The sequence below is a fragment of the Sparus aurata genome, chromosome 20 (assembly GCF_900880675.1).
Source record: "Sparus aurata chromosome 20, fSpaAur1.1, whole genome shotgun sequence".
Taxonomy (NCBI): Eukaryota; Metazoa; Chordata; class Actinopteri; order Spariformes; family Sparidae; genus Sparus; species Sparus aurata.
In genome coordinates, this window is record NC_044206.1 from 28,073,500 (window position 1) to 28,095,559 (window position 22,060).

The 22,060-nt window shown below is 47.4% G+C and overlaps 4 protein-coding genes across 14 annotated transcripts in view; 3 read left to right on the top strand and 1 right to left on the bottom strand.

Annotated features, from left to right (window-relative positions):
* On the bottom strand, positions 1-3,579 carry rpp30 (ribonuclease P/MRP 30 subunit). Of its 2 annotated transcripts, XM_030401426.1 has the most exons (12): positions 3,342-3,579; positions 2,515-2,573; positions 2,217-2,273; positions 2,074-2,139; positions 1,831-1,902; positions 1,396-1,485; positions 1,120-1,236; positions 959-988; positions 825-862; positions 604-683; positions 402-494; positions 1-298 (listed from the first exon to the last, which is right to left on the bottom strand). In XM_030401426.1, the coding sequence occupies exons 1-12, from the start codon at positions 3,421-3,423 to the stop codon at positions 249-251; spliced, it is 834 nt and encodes a 277-aa protein (XP_030257286.1). In that variant the 5' UTR covers positions 3,424-3,579; the 3' UTR covers positions 1-248. The 2 variants fall into 2 exon arrangements, with proteins under 2 accessions (XP_030257286.1, XP_030257287.1); XM_030401427.1 differs by lacking the exon at positions 1,396-1,485.
* Positions 3,580-3,637: 58 nt separating this feature from the next.
* Positions 3,638-8,529, top strand: nudt13 (nudix (nucleoside diphosphate linked moiety X)-type motif 13). 2 transcript variants are annotated; one of them, XM_030401414.1, is made up of 9 exons: positions 3,638-3,868; positions 4,553-4,742; positions 4,833-4,975; positions 6,227-6,334; positions 6,576-6,682; positions 6,808-6,933; positions 7,016-7,127; positions 7,229-7,383; positions 7,541-8,529. In XM_030401414.1, the coding sequence occupies exons 1-9, from the start codon at positions 3,664-3,666 to the stop codon at positions 7,733-7,735; spliced, it is 1,341 nt and encodes a 446-aa protein (XP_030257274.1). In that variant the 5' UTR covers positions 3,638-3,663; the 3' UTR covers positions 7,736-8,529. The 2 variants fall into 2 exon arrangements, with proteins under 2 accessions (XP_030257274.1, XP_030257275.1); XM_030401415.1 differs by lacking the exons at positions 3,638-3,868; positions 4,553-4,742; positions 4,833-4,975; positions 6,227-6,334 and adding an exon at positions 6,343-6,492.
* Positions 8,530-10,515: 1,986 nt separating this feature from the next.
* LOC115571801 (zinc finger protein OZF) lies at positions 10,516-15,324 on the top strand. 3 transcript variants are annotated; one of them, XM_030401411.1, is made up of 5 exons: positions 10,516-11,260; positions 12,893-13,052; positions 13,160-13,218; positions 13,295-13,394; positions 13,557-15,324. In XM_030401411.1, exons 1-5 carry the CDS (start codon positions 11,066-11,068, stop codon positions 14,606-14,608), a joined length of 1,566 nt encoding a protein of 521 aa, XP_030257271.1. In that variant the 5' UTR covers positions 10,516-11,065; the 3' UTR covers positions 14,609-15,324. The 3 variants fall into 3 exon arrangements, with proteins under 3 accessions (XP_030257271.1, XP_030257270.1, XP_030257269.1); XM_030401410.1 differs by having other exon boundaries at positions 10,517-11,260; positions 13,542-15,324; XM_030401409.1 differs by having other exon boundaries at positions 10,518-11,260; positions 13,527-15,324.
* A 503-nt stretch (positions 15,325-15,827) lies between these two features.
* Positions 15,828-22,060, top strand: part of LOC115571796 (TBC1 domain family member 12-like) — an 11,869-nt gene continuing 5,636 nt past the window's right edge. Inside the window, exons 1-3 of one of the 7 annotated variants that reach the window (XM_030401395.1) lie at positions 15,828-16,810; positions 19,266-19,368; positions 19,575-19,631. In XM_030401395.1, coding sequence (XP_030257255.1) covers positions 16,191-16,810; positions 19,266-19,368; positions 19,575-19,631 — 780 coding nt within the window. In that variant the 5' untranslated portion in view covers positions 15,828-16,190. Of the gene's footprint in view, positions 16,811-17,966; positions 18,011-19,265; positions 19,369-19,574; positions 19,632-22,060 lie in introns of those variants that run through there. The other 6 variants (XM_030401396.1, XM_030401397.1, XM_030401400.1 and 3 more) reach the window with 6 other exon arrangements.

A 22,060-nucleotide genomic window follows, 5' to 3' on the forward strand; every position in this document is an offset into this window, starting at 1 on the left:
TTTGTCTTCAAATCTTTATTAACAAAAACAAATGACAGGTGTGCAGGAGAATAGCTAACACACACACACACACACACACACACACACACACCATCAGGTCATGTCCTGAGGAGGAGCGTGTGTGTGGTTTTTGTTTTAACAAATCATACAACAAATCACTTCCTGCTCACGTTTGTGTCTAAAGAACAAATAAAGTTTGTACAAAGATGTCAGTCTATGAACTCCAGAAGCCCCGCCCTCCTCAGCTGTCAGTCATCTGGCAGTTGGTGTTTGGCTCTCTTGGCTGCAGGAGCTTCACCTGGTCAGGTAGAGCCACAGACACAGACATACATTAACATTCCACAGCTTCACACCTGGAATCAGCGATTCATTAGATTATTGATCAGTCTGTTCAGACGCACTGTCTGCAGCGGCGGGTGGAGCCTCCTGCTGGCAGGACGACTCACTGCAGCTCCTCATGGTGGAGATGATCCCCGAGGCCGTCCTCCTCGTCTCTGACACAAACACAGGTATTACAGTAGTACTGCTGTAATACTACTGTAATACTACTGTAATACTACAGTAGTACTGCTGTACAGTATTACAGTTGTATGGATTATGTACCTGCGTGTAGTACCACAGATCGACAGGTGGAGGAGACGGCTTCTTTTGCATCTCCATCTGACAAACCGAACAACAAACCTCTGACGAAAAGGTCAGGAGAACAACACACACACAGTACACACAGAGTACACACACAGTACACACACAGTACACACACAGGACACACACAGGACACACACAGGACACACACAGGACACACACAGGACACAGCTGAAGGATACAGGTTGGTGATGTCATACGGCCCTCTGAGCTCCAGAGGCTGAGGACACACACACACATTATTTATTATTAGACACTGATCAGCACATCACTGATCAATAACCGATCAATAGATAGATGGGGATTGATCACTGACCTTCTCTGCTGCACTGGACAGGATCACATTCTGAAACACAAACAGGTGAGTCACTGCAGCGGATTCAGGCTCCGCCTCCTCTCACATCGCTGTGACATCGCTGAATACCCAATCAATGAACAGAGAAGTGACATCACTTCCTGTTGGACAAACAGACGCACCTTCCCCTTACAGGTGTCCATCAGAGAGACCGCGTTAGCGATGGTGTAGCGCCTCATGGTGGAATCTCTGATGGCTGCAGAGTACGACACCTCGAACACCACGCCCCTGTCCACAGCCTGCACACACACACACACACACACACACACACACACTCTATATAATACACACCTGTAAATTAAACTGAAGAATTTACATTTTAAAATGTTTTGTCTTTCAGCTGTCTTTAAAGTCTTTAATATCATCAACAACAACAACAATGATAATAATTTAGTCACCCCATTGACCGGCGCTCTCTTGAAGAAGAAGGGAAGCTTCTCTGTCACTGAGATACAGATGATGTCAACGTCATACGTCATACAGGCTGCCTGCACACACACACGCACACACACACACACACACGCACACACACACACACGCACACACACACACACACACGCACACACACGCACACACACACACACACACGCACACACACACACGCACGCACACACACACACACACACACACGCACGCACGCACACACACACACACACACACCTGTTCTTCAGTAAAAGTTTTAAGTATAAACTTGATTTTGAATCTGATGTGGTGACATCATGTTACTACAGCTGTCACTATACTGTAGAAATACTCAAGTAAATAAACTACCTCAAACTTGTAGTAGAGTGAATGTACTCAGTTACTGTGTGAAGAGTGTCAGTGAATCTCACATGGAAGAGTTTGTCTGTGGTCGGCTGGACGGCGAGCAGGTCGAAACACCGATACTCTGCAGCGTTAGGCCTCTGAGCACACACACACACACACACACACACACACACACACACACACACACACGTCCAGTTATTTTCCTCTGGTGACGTAATTAATAACTAATAACACTGGAGCAGATCAGTGATTATCATCATAATAAGCCTGTTCTCAGATTTTCTCTGCTCTCATTGATCGACACTCACAAAGTGACTGGAGTCTGACATCACGATGGTCAATCTGTTCAGCACTCTGATTGGACGAGACCGACCCTGACAGAGACAGAGACGTCAACACACCAACACAAACATCATCATCATCATCATCATCATCATCATGATCATCGTACCTGTACGACCGGCAGCTGATCGATCAGCTCGTTGATTGGTGTTGGAGAGGGAATGTCCTACAAACAGGAAATAATAGATTTTCATAATAAAAGTGATGCTGATGGCTCCTCACATGAATCAATTCATCAATAACTAGTTTGGTCATATAATGTCAAAAAAAAGGTTAAAAGTTTCTTCCTGTTTTTGAGTTTGTGAATAATATCAAATTTTCTTTTCCTCAAAGGTCAAACTAAGTCATCTTTGTGTTTTCCTGTGTGAGACTGTGTCCCTGAATGCAACAGCAGGTGAGACCCTCACCTGTTTCTTTTTGGCCGTTGGTTCAAACACATAGTTGATGGCGACTGTGGAGAAACCGACTGCAGGACGAAGACAAGACACATAAAACGTATTGATCATCTTCAGTTTAGTAATCATTGTTTCATTTAAATAATTTCCCCCTGGGATTATTAAAGTATTTCTGATTCTGATTCTGATTGATCATTTCACCACCTTTGAATAAAATATTATTGGTCTGGTTGTTTTTTTACCATCTTTATTCTATATTTACTTGTACAACATGTGCATGTTTATTTGGAATATTCTTCTATTACAGGTAGGTTAATGTGTTTGCAGCAGTTTATTTATTTACATGATGTTTGTTGTTCTGCCGAAGTTTTAATTGACTTTGAATAATTAGTTAAATTATGTTATATTGGCAATATGATGTCTAATTACACAGGAAACTTAAAATAGAGAGATTTTTTCTTCTTGTCATCGGAACATATGGACACCTCATTATGGGTGATTAATAACTCAATAACACATGTTTGAGTGATAATTAACGTGTCACAGTTTTATGAAGAAGGCCTGTCGTTTTACCAGAGCAGGGACACTTTAAAATGACAGTTTTTTGAACGGAGTCTGGTGGAAACGTTCCAGCTCTGAGCTCGTGAACTTAACTGACTGGTGGAATAATGAAACCTTATCAATCAGCTGTCTAATCAGCAGGGATCAGAATTCACTGAACACCAGTACAACTCAGAGATGAGCGATGCTAGCTGCTGCTAGCTGCTGCTAGCTGAGTTAGCGGAGTTAGCTCCGTGTCGCAGAGGACGCTGCGGCCGCAGAGAGCTGAGGAGACTCACGGTGAGCTGCGGTCTCCACCACAGACTGCAGGAGCTTCTTATCTGCTGTGAAGCTCAGGTTTAAATCCATAAACACAGACATGACGCTGCTGCCGCTGCTGCTGCCGCTGCACACTGCTGCACGCTGCTCCCCGACACATGTGGAGCCGCAAGGCCTGCTGGGAGCTGGAGTCCAAACTCAGATGTCCTGACGTCACTAAACTGCTTCTCCGTCTCTCTTCTGTTGTTCTGACGTCCCTGTCACATTTAATTAATTCAATCGATATTCAAAATCGAATCTCCGCCTCGTGTTTATGACTGTAGTTTAACTGTCAGCGTTCAAATGTTTGTAACAACATTACTGGCACAAACAAACACGTCACCGCGTCGTTACTGTCGGTTATTGTTCGATTATAAACAACAAGCCAATAAACACCGTGTTTACACTTTGTGTCCAGCAGGGGGCGGGAACACTCTGCTGCTACATGACAGCGTAGAAGAAGAAAAGAAGACGAAGAAGAAGAAAAGGTCGAGCGGAGCAGCTGCAGGTATCAGACAAACACACACACACGTAACTCCACGGTCCGAACCTTTCATTGATTATTTGTTTTTTGGATCATTTTACACCAAACCTCATTCAAAATCTGTCGACTTTAAGATCACCTTTCTCTGTGTGGGACCCCAGAACATTGTGCCGTCCTGTCAGTTCACATGTGGTCCAGCAGAGAACTCGGAACCAGAATCACACGTTACTTACTGTTTCACACAGACACAGCTCAGTACCTACTGGGGGAAGTGTATTATAACAACATAGTACGTATCTGTTGAAATAAGACCGGATCGGGTGATTAAATGTGCCGAATTTACCAGAATTACATGATGTCTGAAATGTTTCTGTTATAAGAAAAGTGCTCTAATGGAAACAAGACAAGTCTTAAATGCTACATTTCTGAAGGGGGTTCGGCACTGTTGTCTCTGCATACATGAACAGCATATTGTTGAACTGAACTTATTTGATACAGGTAGTTTATGCTGGATCTGTCTGAAGGGCAACGTGTGGGGTTTGTCCTGATGGTGGCACCAGAACAAAGATCCGAGTCGTTAAAGTCCACACGGTTCATCCTCTGACGAGCAGGAACATCTACAGATCCATGTCGCTCTGACAGCAGCTTTCTAAATGATGAGAAGGTCAAAGGTTGTGATGTGTTGCATTTCCTGTTATCTGTCTGTAGGCAGCACAGCCAGTCCAGTCCAGTCTAGTCCAGTCCAGTTCAGGCCAGTCCAGTTCAGGCCACACTGGACCAGTCAAGACTGGTTGAAGTGGTTCAGAGTGTCGGCCATGTTCAGACCTCTGAAGATCCTCCTGTCTGCCACAAAAGGTCCTCTGACCCGCTGCTGCTCCAGCTTTGTCTCCAGGATGAGGTTCAGTATCTAACTAGTAGATTGATTGATTGATTGATTGATTGATTGATTGATTGATTGATTGACTGACTGATCACTAAATCCTCTCAGGTACATGAACAGGCTGAAGGAGGATGATGACGCGTGTTCTGCTGCGCTGCAGAGCGCTCACATTTTCCTGTTCCACCGTCTGTCTCCTCTCCTGCAGCGCACCGAGCGTGGAACCTTCAGGCCAGCAGAACTGATGTGCTCAGGTACAGAACCACACAGAACATCAGGTACAGAACCACAGAGAACATCAGGTACAGAACCACACAGAACATCAGGTACAGAACCACAGAGAACATCAGGTACAGAACCACACAGATCAGGTACAGAACCACAGAGAACATCAGGTACAGAACCACACAGAACATCAGGTACAGAACCACAGAGAACATCAGGTACAGAACCACACAGAACATCAGGTACAGAACCACACAGAACATCAGGTACAGAACCACACAGAACATCAGGTACAGAACCACAGAGAACATCAGGTACAGAACCACACAGAACATCAGGTACAGAACCACAGAGATCATCAGGTACAGAACCACACAGAACATCAGGTACAGAACCACACAGAACATCAGGTACAGAACCACAGAGAACATCAGGTACAGAACCACACAGAACATCAGGTACAGAACCACACAGAACATCAGGTACAGAACCACAGAGAACATCAGGTACAGAACCACACAGAACATCAGGTACAGAACCACAGAGAACATCAGGTACAGAACCACACAGATCAGGTACAGAACCACAGAGAACATCAGGTACAGAACCACAGAGAACATCAGGTACAGAACCACAGAGAACATCAGGTACAGAACCACACAGAACATCAGGTACAGAACCACACAGAACATCAGGTACAGAACCACACAGAACATCAGGTACAGAACCACAGAGAACATCAGGTACAGAACCACACAGATCAGGTACAGAACCACAGAGAACATCAGGTACAGAACCACACAGAACATCAGGTACAGAACCACACAGAACATCAGGTACAGAACCACACAGAACATCAGGTACAGAACCACACAGAACATCAGGTACAGAACCACACAGAACATCAGGCTCAGATTCAATGAAAGAGAACCACATGAATCAACAAGAGAGAGACACAGGTGGAGAACCAGGGTAGAGAACTTTAAGTACATAGCCAATAGTGCAGATCCAAGGGAAGGGAACCACACGTTGAAAATGTCAATTAGAGAACCTCACACAGAACCCGAGAAAACGACTGAAAGGAACATTGACAGAGAACTGCAGGTACAGACCTGAAAGCCACAAATGGAAAACTTAAAGTACACAACTACAAGTACAGATCCAGAGAGAACTTCAGGTACAGAACCTGGAAGAGAACCACACAAAAATAACGTAAAAGCAGAACCTCAGCTAGAGAACCCAAACCTGACCCCTGAGCCTCTGTGTTTTGTGTATTCCAGATGTTCAGTCGATTCTGGAGAGACTCGGTTCAGACAGATCCCTGCTGAAGGAGTCGGTTCTCATTGGCTGCTCTGAACAGAACCAGGTTCAGTTCTGTCTAGACGTCGGTAAGAACACAACAAATCCAGAATACTGTGTGAACTCACAATGGCAGACGTGTACAGGGACAGAATGACGTGACTGCAGTGGCCCAGAACCAGCACCGGCCCAGAACCAGCACCGGCCCAGAACCAGCACTTGGTTCACTTTGGTTAAAGAGGCAACGGTGAACAGACCTTGAATGCAGCCGTCTTCACTGGCTGAGGGTTCTATACGTTGTAACGTTCTGGTCTGTCTCTGGTTCTGTAGGAGAACTGGATCAGGCAGCAGTGGAGGAACAGTGTGAAGGGAACTTTATTGATCTGAGGAAAGCTTTCTTCCTCCTGACCGGGCCAGAGGCTCCCCTAGTGGCCAAGGTGTGTAACTACAGCTGTACAGAGGGTTCTGCAGGACTTGTCTGTTTTATTAAAAATAAAGAAAAACAGTTTCCAGTCCCAAATGTTCAGCAGCTTTACGTCAGCTCCTCTGTCGGGTCCTGCAGGGTCAGGCTCTGCTGCGCTGGCATCAAGCCAGCGGCTTCTGCAGCGCCACGGGCCAGCCGACCCAACGCAACCAGGCAGGAAGTCAGAGAGTCTGTAGCAGCAGCGGGATCGTCTACTATCCCAAGGTAACGGAACCAGATCCGATCCGGATCCAAACCACCCTGTTTCACAACTCCTGACTGGGTTCTCACTGGGTTTCTCCTCCAGATGTCTCCAGTGGTGATTGTCCTGGTGTCTGATGGGAAACGGTGTTTGTTGGGTCGACAGCCGTCCTTCCCTCGAGGGTTATTCAGCGCTCTGGCTGGTTTCTGTGACATGGGTCAGTGTAACCTGTCATATTACACACCTGTCTGGCCACCTGGTGTCATGTCTGTGTTCTTATTGGACCAGCCTGTTTCCTGTCTGTCTGTGGTTTTTCAGGTGAGACTCTGGAGGAGACTGTAAACAGGGAGGTGGCGGAGGAGGTGGGTCTGGAGGTCCACAGTATCTCCTACAGCTCCTCACAGCACTGGCCGTTTCCACACAGCTCCTTCATGTTGGGCTGCCACGCCTCCGTTAGCCCCGCCCACACTCAGGTGAGTTAGAATGAAGGTGTTTTAACAGGTCGTAGCCACCAAACATGTCAATATGATGTAGAGATCCTGTGAACTGAAGAGCAGCGAGCACTGAGGTGCTTCAGCTGCCAGCAGGTAGCCATGTGTCACCTGACCTGCTGTGCTGTTTGTCGTCCAGCTGAACGTGGACCGCACAGAGCTGGAGGACGCTCGCTGGTTCAGTCTGGAGGAAATCACCTCCGCTCTGCAGGTGAAGACTCCGCCCAGGAGAGGCGACCCCCCCGTCTGCTGGCTTCCTCCAAAACATGCCATCGCTAACCGCCTCATCAGAGAGTGGACGGACCGCCGGCGACTCGGAGAAGAGGAAGAGTAACAGAGTCTGAACAGTCTTGAGGTCAAGTGACGTCCTGAAAGACTTCTTTATAATCAGCAGACATGATTAACAGGTTTTCACACTGGGGACCTCCTCAGGGGAGCAGGACAGGTAGGGTGAAGGTACAGGTGCATACAGGTGAGGTAACGACAACAGGAAGTCAGATACTGTAGTTAATCAGCAGGTGGAGCAGAGACACAGCTGTGTGACTCGTCCTGGAGACGTGATCGTCCAATCAGAACACGGTTAGACGCGGTGTGACCTCACTTCTGATGACATCATTATCTCTGATGTTGCCCATTAATCCATTTAGAAAATCAGTTTATACAGTATCAAAGTAATCTATTACAGTCGGCTCAGTGTGGTCACGTCGGGCCGCTGCCTCACTGGATCCAGAATCGTTGAGGATCTGTTGGTTTTAACAAAGAAAATTATTTTTTGAGATTCAAACTAAATAAAAGTGTGATTTGTGTCACATGATATTAGCCAATAGGAACTGTTTTAGATCGCCCACCACAGCTCCTGATTGGTCCAGCAGTTTCCTCCAGCAGCCAGCCAATCAGATATCCTGCTGAGAAGTTCATTAAGCTGTTGCACAAAATAAAGCTTTTAATCTAGAAACGGCTCCATCTGCTGATGAAGACCCTGAGACCAGCACGGTGATGTCACCTCAACAGAACTGAACCGTAATCATGTTAATGTTTCCTCTGTAAACACAAGAACTACCTCTGACATGTTCGTTTACACTTTACTGAATCTGTTGATCATATTTTAATAAAACTGAGTGAGTCTGAGTTTCTTTAGACTTCTGACAGATTTCAAATGCACGTTTTCCAGAAAAACAGAAACAGCCGAGAGACATTTGAACTAAATATTAATAAAAACGGAAGAAAAACCAAAATCCACCACAAAGGTTCGACTTGTCCAAACGGACCGGAAGACGTTTGACGATATAAACAAATGCTGACTTTAAATTGAAAATATTAATTAAATGCCACACCGACCCGGAAGTGAAAACCAACACTTCCTGTACTTTCTGTCTAAACTTCTTTGTTGTTAACTAGATAATGTCAGTTATTAACTCACACTTTTTATCACATTAAATAGAATGAACGAAGTGCTCATGTTTTGCGCAGCTAGTTAGCATTAGCAGTTAGCAGTAGTTAGCCGCTGTGTTCAGCGGGAGTGGTGGCAGCAGTCAGCAGGCAGGATGAGCTCCTCTGCGGCTCTACACACGCAGCTGGACACGTATTGTACTAATACTACCTCAGGAACCACCACAGGAGCCACACTGGCAAGCGGCCGTTCAGCTGCGACATCTGCGGGAAGAGCTTCATCCAGGGCAGCCGCCTGAGGAGGAGCAGGAAACACGTCCACAGGGGGCGGAGTCAAGCCCAGGACCGCCGAGCTGTCCCCCAGTTGGGTCCGGCTGTGTGAGCCTCCTGATTGACTCACTGGCTCGCAGGTTCTCAGTGTTCACAGGAAACTGGACATTAAACTTATGCTGACTGCTGATATTAGCACCGCCCACTGAAATACTGTGTTCTGATTGGGTCAAGCCATGAATTTAAAGGGATAGTTGGTGTTTTTTGAAGTGGGGTCATATAAAGTACATACCTATATTCAATCTGTTTCCTACCGTAATCACAGATCAGCGCAGCCTCAGTTTGGAGCAGCAGAGAGCCGCTCCAGTGAACGGGTCCAGAGAAAAAGAGAAATTAACCACCTGAAACAAGGCTCACCTAAAAAAATCTATATCAGGTCAAGTGTACGTTGTATAGGTAAAATTCACACCGCTTTACATCGCCATCAGACCGGCCTTTCTTTTGGCACTACATTTTCTCAACCGCAGAACCCCCGTATCCCTACGCATGAGCGCTAATGGGGAAGGATACGGAGAGTTAAGTTTCGTTTTTATCTAAAGTAAACCTCTCGTCCAGCCGCCGCTCGCAGATCAGCTGTTGCCCAGTTACGCTAATGCGTAGGGATACGGAGGTTCTGTGGTTGAGAAAATGTAGTGCCAAAAGAAAGCACGGTCTGACAGCGATGTAAAGCGGTGTGAATTTTACCTATACAACTGGTGTAAACATTTTACGTGAGCCTTGTTTTAGGTGGTTAATTTCTCTTTTTCTCTGGACCCGTTCACTGCAGTACAAAGCTGAGCGTCTGGGCTGGAGCGGCTCTCTGCTGCTCCAAACTGAGGCTGCGCTGAGCGGTGATCACGGTAGGAAACAGATCAACTATAGATATGTACTTTATATGACCCCACTTCAAAAAACACCAACTATCCCTTTAAGCTCTGTTTCTGAACGGTCCTTGAATGTGTACATTTGCACACTGTTGTTTTTAATAGATTTTTTTGTGCTATCTGTTCAGATAATAATAAAAGAGGTTCACAAAGTGTGAAGAGCCTCACTTTGGTTGCTTTTTTAAAGCGATGCAAAAATACAAAAATTAATTATAACAATAGGAAATGAATTATACAAACTGAATTGTACTAATACTAAATGAATTATAATACAAGGGGATAACTATAAAGAACTCAGACACAAGTCATGAGCAGGAAATATGTTTACAATATTTATTATTTATGAATTTTATGAAGTCTGTCCTTTATATAAATAGTTATAAACCAGATATTCAAAGAGGGAGTTCTGAGACTGCTGGTGATCTGAAATTTACGCAGAGCAATAATTTTAATAAAAAAGGGTTAAAGAGGGATTTTGAGATTTTGTTTTACAAAAGATTTTACATTTTTAAATTAATATATTTGCTAAATTAATTGTGTGTTCACACTGAGGGAACAGATATTTAATAGCTTCTGCTAAAGATTGATTTTCATCACAACACATCAAATGAATAAATGAAATAATCCACAATGATACTTAATTAATTAATGATAATCTGTGAAAAACAACACAACTCTCTGTTAATACAGCCAAAAATGTATTCATTTATTAATACGTTAATTTATTAAATTAATGTTTGTACATGTAAACAACGGAAACTGTTTCCTGTTCGACCCGGAAGAGAATTGAGAAACACTTCCTGTTGCTGCTGTCGCCTCTGGTTAGCTGTTAGCTGTATGCTAGCTAATGTGGGAGTAAAGCGTCACTTCTATTCAGTTTATGTCATAAAAACAATCTGGAACAGATCGAACTCAGTGAATCTCACAGTTATTTACTTTAAAAGTGTCACTTTTATTAATTTTATCTCATTAAACTTCAACAAACTGTCCCGTTGATGTTTCGCGCAGCTAGTTAGCATTAGCAGTTAGCAGTAGTTAGCCGCTGTGTTCAGCGGGAGTGGCGGCGGCAGTCAGCGGGCAGGATGAGCTCCTCTGCGGCTCTACACACGCAGCTGGCCGCCGTCATGGAGTCTCTGGTCCACGCTGCGGTGGCGGAGCTGAAGAAGCTGGCGGAGGACAGCTCAGCCTTTCTGCTCAGCCTGGAGGTCCGGACCGGCAGCACCGGAGAGGACCCACCTCTGACGGCCGCACTGGAGGTCGACACCCAGGAGAAGCTGGTGAGGAGCAGGGCGGCTGGACCCGGTCTCTGCGCGATCCGCTGGACCCGGTCTCTGCGCGATCCGCTGGACCCGGTCTCTGCGCGATCCGCTGGACCCGGTCTCTGCGCGATCCGCTGGACCCGGTCTCTGCCCGATTCGCTGGACCCGGTCTCTGCGCGATCCGCTGGACCCGGTCTCTGCGCGATCCGCTGGACCCGGTCTCTGCCCGATCCGCTGGACCCGGACATGTGTTTTAATATTTATTGTTGACTCTTATGAATGAATTTATCATGTGTAGTTTAGATCGAGTCAGAATAAAATCAATTTCGTTTCTGTTCAGTGGAATGAATAATTTGTAATGTCAGTGACGTCACAAGAACAATTCACAGTAAAACCTGGTGATTATTAAAACATTAGAATCACTATTGTCATATCTGCAGCATCACGTTGTGTATAGATGTTTAGTGTGGCTGACATTAGGGCTGCTCGATTATGGCAAAAATCATAATCACGATTATTTTGATTGATATTGTAATCACGATTATGAAAAACGATTATTCATTGATTTGAGAACAAGCACTTATTGAACTTTGAACTCTGGTATTTCTTTTAACACGATGAGTTTGACCTGAAAAAGAAGAAAAATGCAAATAAATAACAGAAAAATATATCAATGAAATGAATTGAATAATATGTAAAAATAAAAAATAAACACTATCGCGGTGCAGCTCGACCAGAGGTCCGCTGTGGTGGCAGAATATAACGCTGTTGACACTTCTCTTGTAAACTTTTCCGTGACATTCGTCATAAAGGGCAGGCAGCGCAGTTCTGCTGATATGGTGACGTGACGGTAACACACACCGCTTGTCCAATGTGTTAAATTAATTGGTCTTGTTCCGTTGAGGTGCAGACACGGTTGCGTGACATATCTTGCACAATATCTTCGTTTGTTCCGAGTCAGACTCCTCGAAACTGAAGTGTTTCAACACCACTGAATTCGCTTTACCTTTCTTCCCGACCAAAGGCTGCATTTCTGCCATCTTCTACCGTCTTCTTCTACATGTTTTTTCAAAACACACATCGGCAACACGCAGCGGCGTGGCTGACAGCGAACATTTTCCGGCGGGGGCGGGGCGGAGTGCACAGGTGGAGATGGAAGGGTTCGCTGCATTTACCACACAAGACACGGCGTGCGGCAGAATGATCGTTTTATTACGATTATCTTGTTTTCATGATCGAGGGAAGCCAAAATCAAAATCGAAATTGAAATTCAATTAATCGCCCAGCCCTAGCTGACATGTGAACAGAGACAGCAGACAGGACTCACAGTCCACAGGTTGGACTGTAACTGTGGTTCTGGTTCAGATATCTTCACACACAGAATCTCACCGAGACGTCAAAGTCTATTAAAAACATAATTATCTTTAAAACTAGGTGACGTGAAGCAGCTGTAATACACACCGTCATTTACTGTCCAGTGTCTGACAAATGGGAATCATATTTATAACATCATGATTTGTTATGTTTACCTGTGACCTCTGACCTCTGACCTCTGATCTCTGACCTGTGACCTCTGACCTGTGACCTCTGACCTCTGATCTCTGACCTCTGATCTCTGACCTGTGACCTGTGACCTGTGACCTGCGTCAGGTGCAGTTTGCCTCCGTCATGGAGACTCTGGGGAACGAGGCTCTGGGGAAGATAATGAACATTGTTGATGAAGCTAAACTGCTGGTGCAGCCAGAGTCAATGAGGGGCAACACGAGACCGCAGACCAGCGTCCTCAACATCCTCAACAACGCCCGAGTTGGTATGTACACAGGCCCCGCCCCCGGCCCATAAAACACACCAATCAGGAAAGCTATGACACGATAATGATGATGTCATACTGACACGGCGTGTGATTTGTCTTCACAGAAATGGAACATTCATACGGCATCCCAGCTGAGAGTTTGAACTCACACAGATCCACTCAGGTAAGACCTTCCTCACCTGCTCGTCACGATGCGTTCACTGACCTGACTGTGACGCCTGTACGTTGTGTCATCACAGACCAAATCAGAGGAGCCAGAGGGAAAAGAAAATCCATTTGTGCTGGCAGTCACCGTTAAAGACGAGCATGGTAACATCGACATCGGAGCGATTGCTGAGAGTGAGTACCTGATCAATACCTGATCAGATCAATATCTGTCCCGTCAGACTCATTTGTCATCCCTTTTGAAAAGAGGTTGAGGGATAGTTCAAAGACAGTTTTTAGTTTAATCTCTGTGTGTTTGTTCTTCAGGAGCTGAGGTGGAAGCTGCTGAGGTGGAAGCTGCTGAGGTGGAAGCTGCTGAGGTGGAAGCTGCTGAGGTGGAAGCTGCTGAGCTCGAGTCGTCTGAGCTGCAGATACACGAAGACGTTCCCGGCACACCAGGGTTTGTTCTGCAGAGCGTCACGTGGAAATACTTAATGTGTAAGGCCTGCGGGAAATCCTTCACCTCTCAGAGCAACCTGAAGGCTCATTACCGCATCCACACGGGCGAGAAGCCGTTCAGCTGCAGCGTCTGCGGCCGAGCGTTCCGTCAGCGGCAGGGCATGCAGATCCACATGAGAACGCACACTGGAGAGAAGCCGTATGAGTGTCCGGAGTGTGGAAAGTGTTTCTCCAAACAGACGCAGCTAAAGACTCACGCTATCATCCACACCGGAGAGCAGCCATTCAGCTGCGATGTGTGCGGCCGCCGCTTCAACCTGCTGCAGAACCTGCACCGCCACGCAAACACGCACAGCGGGCAGAAGTTCTTCTGCTGCCGTCTCTGTGGGAAAGGCTTCACCCGTGCCGTTACGCTCAGATCACACGAGCTCATCCACAGCGGACAGAAGCCCTTCAAATGTGAGCACTGCCCCAAAACCTTCCGCCACACCGTCAACCTCAAGTCCCACCTGAGGATCCACAGCGGCGTGCGGCCGTACAGCTGCGAGCTCTGCGGGAAGAGCTTCCGCCAGTCGGTGAACCTGAAGATCCACAGGAGGATCCACACCGGCGAGCGCCCCTACAGCTGCGAGGAGTGCGGCAAGACTTTCAGCCAGCAGAGCAGCCTGATCACGCACGGCCGCGTGCACTCCAACGAGCGGCCGTTTGAATGCAGCTCCTGTGACAAAAGGTTCAACAACGCCAACAGCTTGAAGCTGCACCTGCGCATCCACACGGGAGAGAAGCCGTACTCCTGCGACATCTGCGGCAAGAGCTTCAGCCAGGGCAGTCACCTGAGGACGCACAAGAGACACGTCCACGCCGGCGGCAAGCAGTACATCTGTGACAAGTGTGGGAAGAGATACTCGGACCAGCGCAACCTGAAGCTGCACAAGTGCAGCTACGCCTGAATGAAGCCGCCGTTTGGAACAGTCAGGGAGAATTTAATGACTTGAACTGTTAATTATGAGATAGAACACTAATTGTTGAAAGGGATTTTTACCAATCATAGCCAATACATGTTGAAGTGGGCGGGGCTTCTGCTTCAGTGACCTGAACGTCTCCAGTTTGTCCCGTCACTTTGAATTCTACCTCCTCTGATCCTCAGTGTCTGTTGCCAAGGAGACGGCGGTACCTGCCGCTGTGACATCATGATGTTAGTTATTAAAATGTCTGACTTCCTTAAAGATGAACTTGTAACTTCAGCTGCCTGACAACAGAGTCTGGAGCTCCCTGATTGGATGATTCTGATGGCAAAGTTATCTGGGAGATCACTTTCTTTCAGTCTGTGACCTTTGACCTCCCTCGGCTCAGCGTTATAGAATCATGTTAGAAACTCCATCAGATTTATATTTATATATTAGATGTACATCATATTCAGTCTGAACAGTTCATGTGTATAAGATCCTGAACACACACCTGTACCTGTACATACTGGATATTAGCCCCGCCCACTGAAATACAGTATTCTGATTGGTAGAAGCCATCAATTTAAAGTGTGTTTATCATGTTGATGATATTATAAATGTGTATATATGCACATTGTTGCTTTTTATAATTTAATAAAATATATTTTTCATTTGTTTGGAATACAGTTATAATAAAAGCCCACAGAATATGAACTGTCTGTCTGAAAGATGTCATAAATATGTTTCAAACAAAAACTCATTTTACAGATTATAGCCAGACATTTGAGCTGACAAGATTTATTTGAAATGTTTATAGTATATCCATAAATCAGCATCAGTTTTTACCATGTATATTACAATAAAACAATAAAAATCACACATACTGAAAAGACAGCAGGTCACAGAGGAGACGGAGACTCAGTGAGTGATGGATATGGAGGCATTTATGCACGTGTATATATATATATATATATATATATATATATATAACTTAATATATATATATATATATACACAACCATATATATACATATGTGTGTGTGTGTATATATATACATATATATGTATATATATATATATATACATATATATGTATATATATATATATATATATACATATATATGTATGTATATATATATATATATTTAGTTATATATATATATATATTTAATTCTCTACATAATACATAATCCTCAGGATCCTCAACGTCCACTAATCCATCTGACGTCACGTAGACGTCACCGGATCTCTCAACATGGCGCCTCTCCACCGCGAGCTCACCTGTCGCCGCTGAGGATGAGAGACACCCGAGGAGCGGCCGGACCGACTGACGCTCTGCCGGCCTTAGGGCGCCCTAACCCCGCATGAGGCTGCGAGGCACCGCGCTGCCGATCCACCGCGGAGGAGGAACCGCAGCCGGGTCTGACAGCTCCGAGCACCGCTGAGAGAAGATCCAGAGAGGAGTTAGCGACAGCCAGAGCGGAAACGTGCAGGATCTCCTTCAAAATAAAAGCTGTGACTTACCAGGCCACCTGGATGACACGTTAATGACGACCTTCAACATAAAAGAGAAATGTGTGCGTGATGTCATTCTGTGTAGCGTCACGCTGTCGATGTGTGACTGAAATGGAAAGAACTGAAGAAGAGTCCTCGCCGTGTTGTCATCATCACACAGCCTCCTCTGCTGATGTCATCACCGGGGGTCCGGGGGTCACATGTGCAAGTGACAGTGACCTGATGGAGTCCAGATCAGATGACAGCCTGCAAGGACCAATCAGACACTGCTCTGGTGGTCAAGGGGCGGAGCTTAGTTCAAGAGATGACGTGAGTCCAAATATGAAGCTGCAGCCCTCACTGCAGGATGCCACTGAGGGGTCAAAGGTTAACCTCTGTCACAGACTGGAGGGTGATAGTCACTGTGGGGGCGGGGCTACCGGAGGGACCGCCCCCTGTCTGGCTGAGCCCTCCTCTCAGGTAGTGAGTCTGGACCCGGACTCTGACTCTGACACACAGGAGGAGGTTATCTCTGATGATGATGCCTTCATCACGGAGCCAGGCGAGCTGAGACTCCACGATGCCGCCGCCCTGTCCAGGAATACGTTTGTGTGTGGTCGCAGGCAGAGCGCTCCAGGTCAGCTGGTGCAGGACGATGACGAGTCTGAGCTGCAGTCCAGGCGACCGGGCATCGTCGAATACTTCAGCAGGTGAGTCTGACCCAGCTGAGCAATACTGATCAATCATAGATCAATACTAATAAGTTTTATGATGTCATAATTAATTGCAAACTTGAGAGATCTCTTAAAGGAACAGTTCACCAAACCAAACAAACATCAGCTGTGATCCAAGTCTGCAGGATCAGAACATGTACTTCAGTTGTTTGGCAGAATTCTGCTCCGCTGTTCTACTGTGAAGCTCCAGAACTGTTCTGTGGACTACAACACTTCACCTGACTTTATATCCTCAGGAGGAGGAGAGGAGGACTTTATATCATCAGGAGGAGAGGAGGACTTTATATCATCAGGAGGAGGAGAGGAGGACTTTATATCATCAGGAGGAGAGGAGGACTTTATATCATCAGGAGGAGAGGAGGACTTTATATCCTCAGGAGGAGGAGAGGAGGACTTTATATCATCAGGAGGAGGAGAGGAGGACTTTATATCATCAGGAGGAGGAGAGGAGGACTTTACATCCTCAGGAGGAGGAGAGGAGGACTTTATATCCTCAGGAGGAGGAGAGGAGGACTTTATATCATCAGGAGGAGGAGAGGAGGACTTTATATCATCAGGAGGAGGAGAGGAGGACTTTACATCCTCAGGGGGAGGAGAGGACTTTATATCATCAGGAGGAGGAGAGGAGGACTTTATATCATCAGGAGGAGGAGAGGAGGACTTTACATCCTCAGGGGGAGGAGAGGAGGACTTTATATCATCAGGAGGAGAGGAGGACTTTATATCCTCAGGAGGAGGAGAGGAGGACTTTATATCCTCAGGAGGAGGAGAGGAGGACTTTATATCATCAGGAGGAGGAGAGGAGGACTTTATATCATCAGGAGGAGGAGAGGAGGACTTTATATCATCAGGAGGAGAGGAGGACTTTATATCCTCAGGAGGAGGAGAGGAGGACTTTATATCATCAGGAGGAGGAGAGGAGGACTTTATATCATCAGGAGGAGAGGATGACTTTATATCATCAGGAGGAGGAGAGGAGGACTTTATATCATCAGGAGGAGGAGAGGAGGACTTTATATCATCAGGAGGAGGAGAGGAGGACTTTATATCCTCAGGAGGAGGAGAGGAGGACTTTATATCATCAGGAGGAGGAGAGGAGGACTTTATATCATCAGGAGGAGAGGAGGACTTTATATCATCAGGAGGAGGAGAGGAGGACTGGGTTTTAGTTTTTAGGTGAACTGTTCCTTTAAATCTGTTAATTGTTAAAGGCTCCTGATTGATTGGTTCAAATTAATTTGAATGCTGATGGGTCAGAGCGCCCTGTGGTCATCATCCGTGTGTGTGTGTGTGTGTGTGTGTGTGCATAGGCGGCCTTACCTATGTTTCAACCGTTTCAAATGAAACGGGCCCCCAGGCTGCCGGGGCCCGTTTCATTTTTTTGTGGGCAGCCTGGGGGCCCCAGCATCCGAGGGTATAGCTGCGCCGATCCCGTGGGTGCTCGAGCACCCACTGACAACGTTGAGCACCCACTGAGGAGCTCGTGCGCGAGGTATCAGCTGCTGTCATCGCTGTGCCGGTACAGGAAAATACTGGCCGGCCCTGCAGATGTTGAGCTTCATCTACACCAACAACCTGCTGGACCTGTACCCAAACCTCAGCATCGCCCTCCGACTGATGTTGACAGTCCCCGTGACTGTAGCAAGCTGAGAGAGTTTCTCTGCTTGAAACTAATTAAAACACACCTGAGGTCAACGATGCTGCAGGAGCGGCTGTCAGCCCTCGCTCAAATCTCAATTGACCACGACGTCACAAGGTCACTCGACAGAAATGACATAATTAGAGCATTCTCAGCACTGAAATACAGAAAGGGCGGATTTCTGTAAAGGACGAGTCTGTCTGTAGCCTGTCTGTTCTTTTCCTGCACGCTGTCCATGGTGCTAAAATAATACGGAGCACGTTGCGCTTACTAGGCTACTTTTGTTGCCAATTTTCAAGTTCATGACTGTTATAGGTGTTATAGTTTTGGATTGTAATACGATACCTGTTCGTGTCTTAAAATGCACATAAATATGAAAAATGCATTGTGTTGAAAACCAACTCCAGTTCCTGGTTTCTTGCCCTATAGAGATTTTAACACTTGGTCACACTGTGTCGTTTTAAGACCATACGCGTTCCTGGGAGGCATGATGAGTTTAGGAAACTGCATCCTTTCAGGTTTCAATGCATCACAGACGCATGGGCGCAAACATATCGGTAATTAAATGTTTTATGGGATAGGGCCTCATATGTAGTATTGAAACGGGCCCCCAGATGCCTAAGGCTGCCACTGTGTGTGTGTGAGTGTGTGTGTGTGTGTGTGTGTGAGTTCAGTTTCACAGTTTAGTATCATTGTGTTGAGTTGTTGAAGATTCTGTCGTCAATATGTAACTACAACTGATCTGTGTGTGTGTGTGTGTGTGTGTGTGTGTGTGTGTGTCTGTGTGTGCAGCAGGAAGCAGCGGTCCGTCAGTCACAGTGTCGCTGGTTGGAAGCTGTTTGGTAAAGTTCCTCCCAAACAGAGTCCGTCCAAACAGGCTCGGATCATCCAGCAGGTACTGAGACACGTCAGCTCCTCCACTGTGAAGTCCTGTTGGACCTGCAGCACTCAGAACAGACGTCAGGATAGAGAATATAAAGTGTTTCCACAGGAGAACAGATCCCCCGGAGGAACCGAACAACAGATACAGTTTAATCTTGAAGCAGCTGCAGCTGATTGGTCAGAGTGTGTGTGATGTAACGCTGCCTTGTTTCCCTCCAGCAGAGCGCCGAGGTCAGTCTGAGCTCTCTGTCCTCTCCGGACCTGCACCGCTCTGGGGTACGGACCGTTTACTGCCCCTCCTCCTCACCATCATCATCATCACCAGCCCAGAGCGAATTCATGTCGTTGTATCGTCTTTGCTCTGTCTGTCTGTGATCACAGTGACTCTGTGACATCATCAGTCAGAGCCCCGCCACATTAAGAGTCTGTTAACAGTTTCTTTGTGTTGTTCTTCACTGAACTTCACAGTAAAGTCCCAGAAAACTATTTTCTTGGTCGGCTGGACTGATCAGGTCCGAGGTTCAGGTCTGAGGTTCAGGTCCGAGGTTCAGGACCATGGTTCAGGTCCGAGGTTCAGGCCTGTGGTTCAGGTCCGAGGTTCAGAACCATGGTTCAGGTCTGAGGTTCAGGTCCGAGGTTCAGGCCTGTGGTTCAGGTCTGAGGTTCAGGACCATGGTTCAGGTCCGAGGTTCAGGCCTGTGGTTCAGGTCTGAGGTTCAGGACCATGGTTCAGGTCCGAGGTTCAGGCCTGTGGTTCAGGTCCGAGGTTCAGGTCTGAGGTTCAGGACCATGGTTCAGGTCCGAGGTTCAGGCCTGTGGTTCAGGTCCGAGGTTCAGGTCTGAGGTTCAGAACCATGGTTCAGGTCCGAGGTTCAGGCCTGTGGTTCAGGTCCGAGGTTCAGGTCTGAGGTTCAGAACCATGGTTCAGGTCCGAGGTTCAGGTCCGAGGTTCAGGCCTGTGGTTCAGGTCTGTGGTTCAGGACCATGGTTCAGGTCCGAGGTTCAGGTCCGAGGTTGAGGTCCAAGGTTCAGGTCCGAGGTTCAGGACCATGGTTCAGGACCGAGGTTGAGGTCCGAGGTTCAGGTCTGAGGTTCAGGACCATGGTTCAGGCCTGTGGTTCAGGTCCGAGGTTCAGGTCTGAGGTTCAGAACCATGGTTCAGGCCTGTGGTTCAGGCCTGTGGTTCAGGTCTGAGGTTCAGAACCATGGTTCAGGTCCGAGGTTCAGGTCCGAGGTTCAGGTCTGAGGTTCAGGACCATGGTTCAGGACCATGGTTCAGGTCCGAGGTTCAGGTCCGAGGTTCAGGTCCGAGGTTCAGGTCCGAGGTTCAGGACCATGGTTCAGGACCGAGGTTGAGGTCCGAGGTTCAGGTCCGAGGTTCAGGACCATGGTTCAAGTCCGATGTTCAGGTCCGAGGTTCAGGACCATGGTTCAGGACCATGGTTCAGGTCCGATGTTCAGGTCCGAGGTTCAGGACCATGGTTCAGGACCGAGGTTGAGGTCCGAGGTTCAGGTCTGAGGTTCAGGACCATGGTTCAGGACCATGGTTCAGGTCCGAGGTTCAGGTCCGAGGTTGAGGTCCGAGGTTCAGGTCCGAGGTTCAGGACCATGGTTCAGGACCGAGGTTGAGGTCCGAGGTTCAGGTCCGAGGTTCAGGTCTGAGGTTCAGAACCATGGTTCAGGCCTGTGGTTCAGGTCCGAGGTTCAGGACCATGGTTCAGGACCGAGGTTCAGGTCCGAGGTTCAGGTCCGAGGTTCAGAACCATGGTTCAGGACCATGGTTCTGAACCATGGTTCAGGTCCGAGGTTCAGGTCCGAGGTTCAGGTCCGAGGTTCAGGCCTGAGGTTCAGGACCATGGTTCAGGTCCGAGGTTCAGAACCATGGTTCAGGTCCGAGGTTCAGGTCTGAGGTTCAGGACCATGGTTCAGGACCATGGTTCAGGTCCGAGGTTCAGGTCCGAGGTTCAGGTCCGAGGTTCAGGACCATGGTTCAGGTCCGAGGTTCAGGTCCGAGGTTCAGGCCTGAGGTTCAGGACCATGGTTCAGGTCTGAGGTTCAGGACCATGGTTCAGGTCCGAGGTTCAGAACCATGGTTCAGGTCCGAGGTTCAGGTCTGAGGTTCAGGACCATGGTTCAGGACCATGGTTCAGGTCCGAGGTTCAGGTCTGAGGTTCAGGTCCGAGGTTCAGGACCATGGTTCAGGTCCGAGGTTCAGGTCAGAGGTTAAGGCCTGAGGTTCAGGACCATGGTTCAGGTCTGAGGTTCAGGTCTGAGGTTCAGGTCTGAGGTTCAGGACCATGGTTCAGGACCATGGTTCAGGTCTGAGGTTCAGGTCTGAGGTTCAGGTCTGAGGTTCAGGACCATGGTTCAGGTCCGAGGTTCAGGTCCGAGGTTCAGGACCATGGTTCAGGTCCGAGGTTCAGGACCATGGTTCAGGTCCGAGGTTCAGGTCCGAGTTTCAGACCTGAGGTTCAGGACCATGGTTCAGGTCTGAGGTTCAGGTCCGAGGTTCAGGTCCGAGGTTCAGGCCTGAGGTTCAGGACCATGGTTCAGGTCTGAGGTTCAGGTCTGAGGTTCAGAACCATGGTTCAGGTCTGAGGTTCAGGTCTGAGGTTCAGGACCATGGTTCAGGTCTGAGGTTCAGGTCTGAGGTTCAGGTCTGAGGTTCAGGACCATGGTTCAGGTCCAAGGTTCAGGTCCGAGGT

Coding starts and splice junctions, on each gene's coding strand:
- rpp30 (XM_030401426.1), bottom strand. CDS start 3,423: ATGTCTGTGTTTATGGATTTAAACCTGAGCTTCACAGCAGATAAGAAG. Junction 2,574..3,341: donor GGTGGAGACCGCAGCTCACC/GTGAGTCTCCTC, acceptor TTCGTCCTGCAG/TCGGTTTCTCCACAGTCGCC. Junction 684..824: donor CCGTATGACATCACCAACCT/GTATCCTTCAGC, acceptor CCTTTTCGTCAG/AGGTTTGTTGTTCGGTTTGT.
- nudt13 (XM_030401414.1), top strand. CDS start 3,664: ATGTTTGTAACAACATTACTGGCACAAACAAACACGTCACCGCGTCGT. Junction 6,683..6,807: donor AGGCTCCCCTAGTGGCCAAG/GTGTGTAACTAC, acceptor CGGGTCCTGCAG/GGTCAGGCTCTGCTGCGCTG. Junction 7,128..7,228: donor GGCTGGTTTCTGTGACATGG/GTCAGTGTAACC, acceptor GTGGTTTTTCAG/GTGAGACTCTGGAGGAGACT.
- LOC115571801 (XM_030401409.1), top strand. CDS start 11,066: ATGAGCTCCTCTGCGGCTCTACACACGCAGCTGGCCGCCGTCATGGAG. Junction 11,261..12,892: donor TCGACACCCAGGAGAAGCTG/GTGAGGAGCAGG, acceptor GACCTGCGTCAG/GTGCAGTTTGCCTCCGTCAT. Junction 13,219..13,294: donor ACTCACACAGATCCACTCAG/GTAAGACCTTCC, acceptor GTGTCATCACAG/ACCAAATCAGAGGAGCCAGA.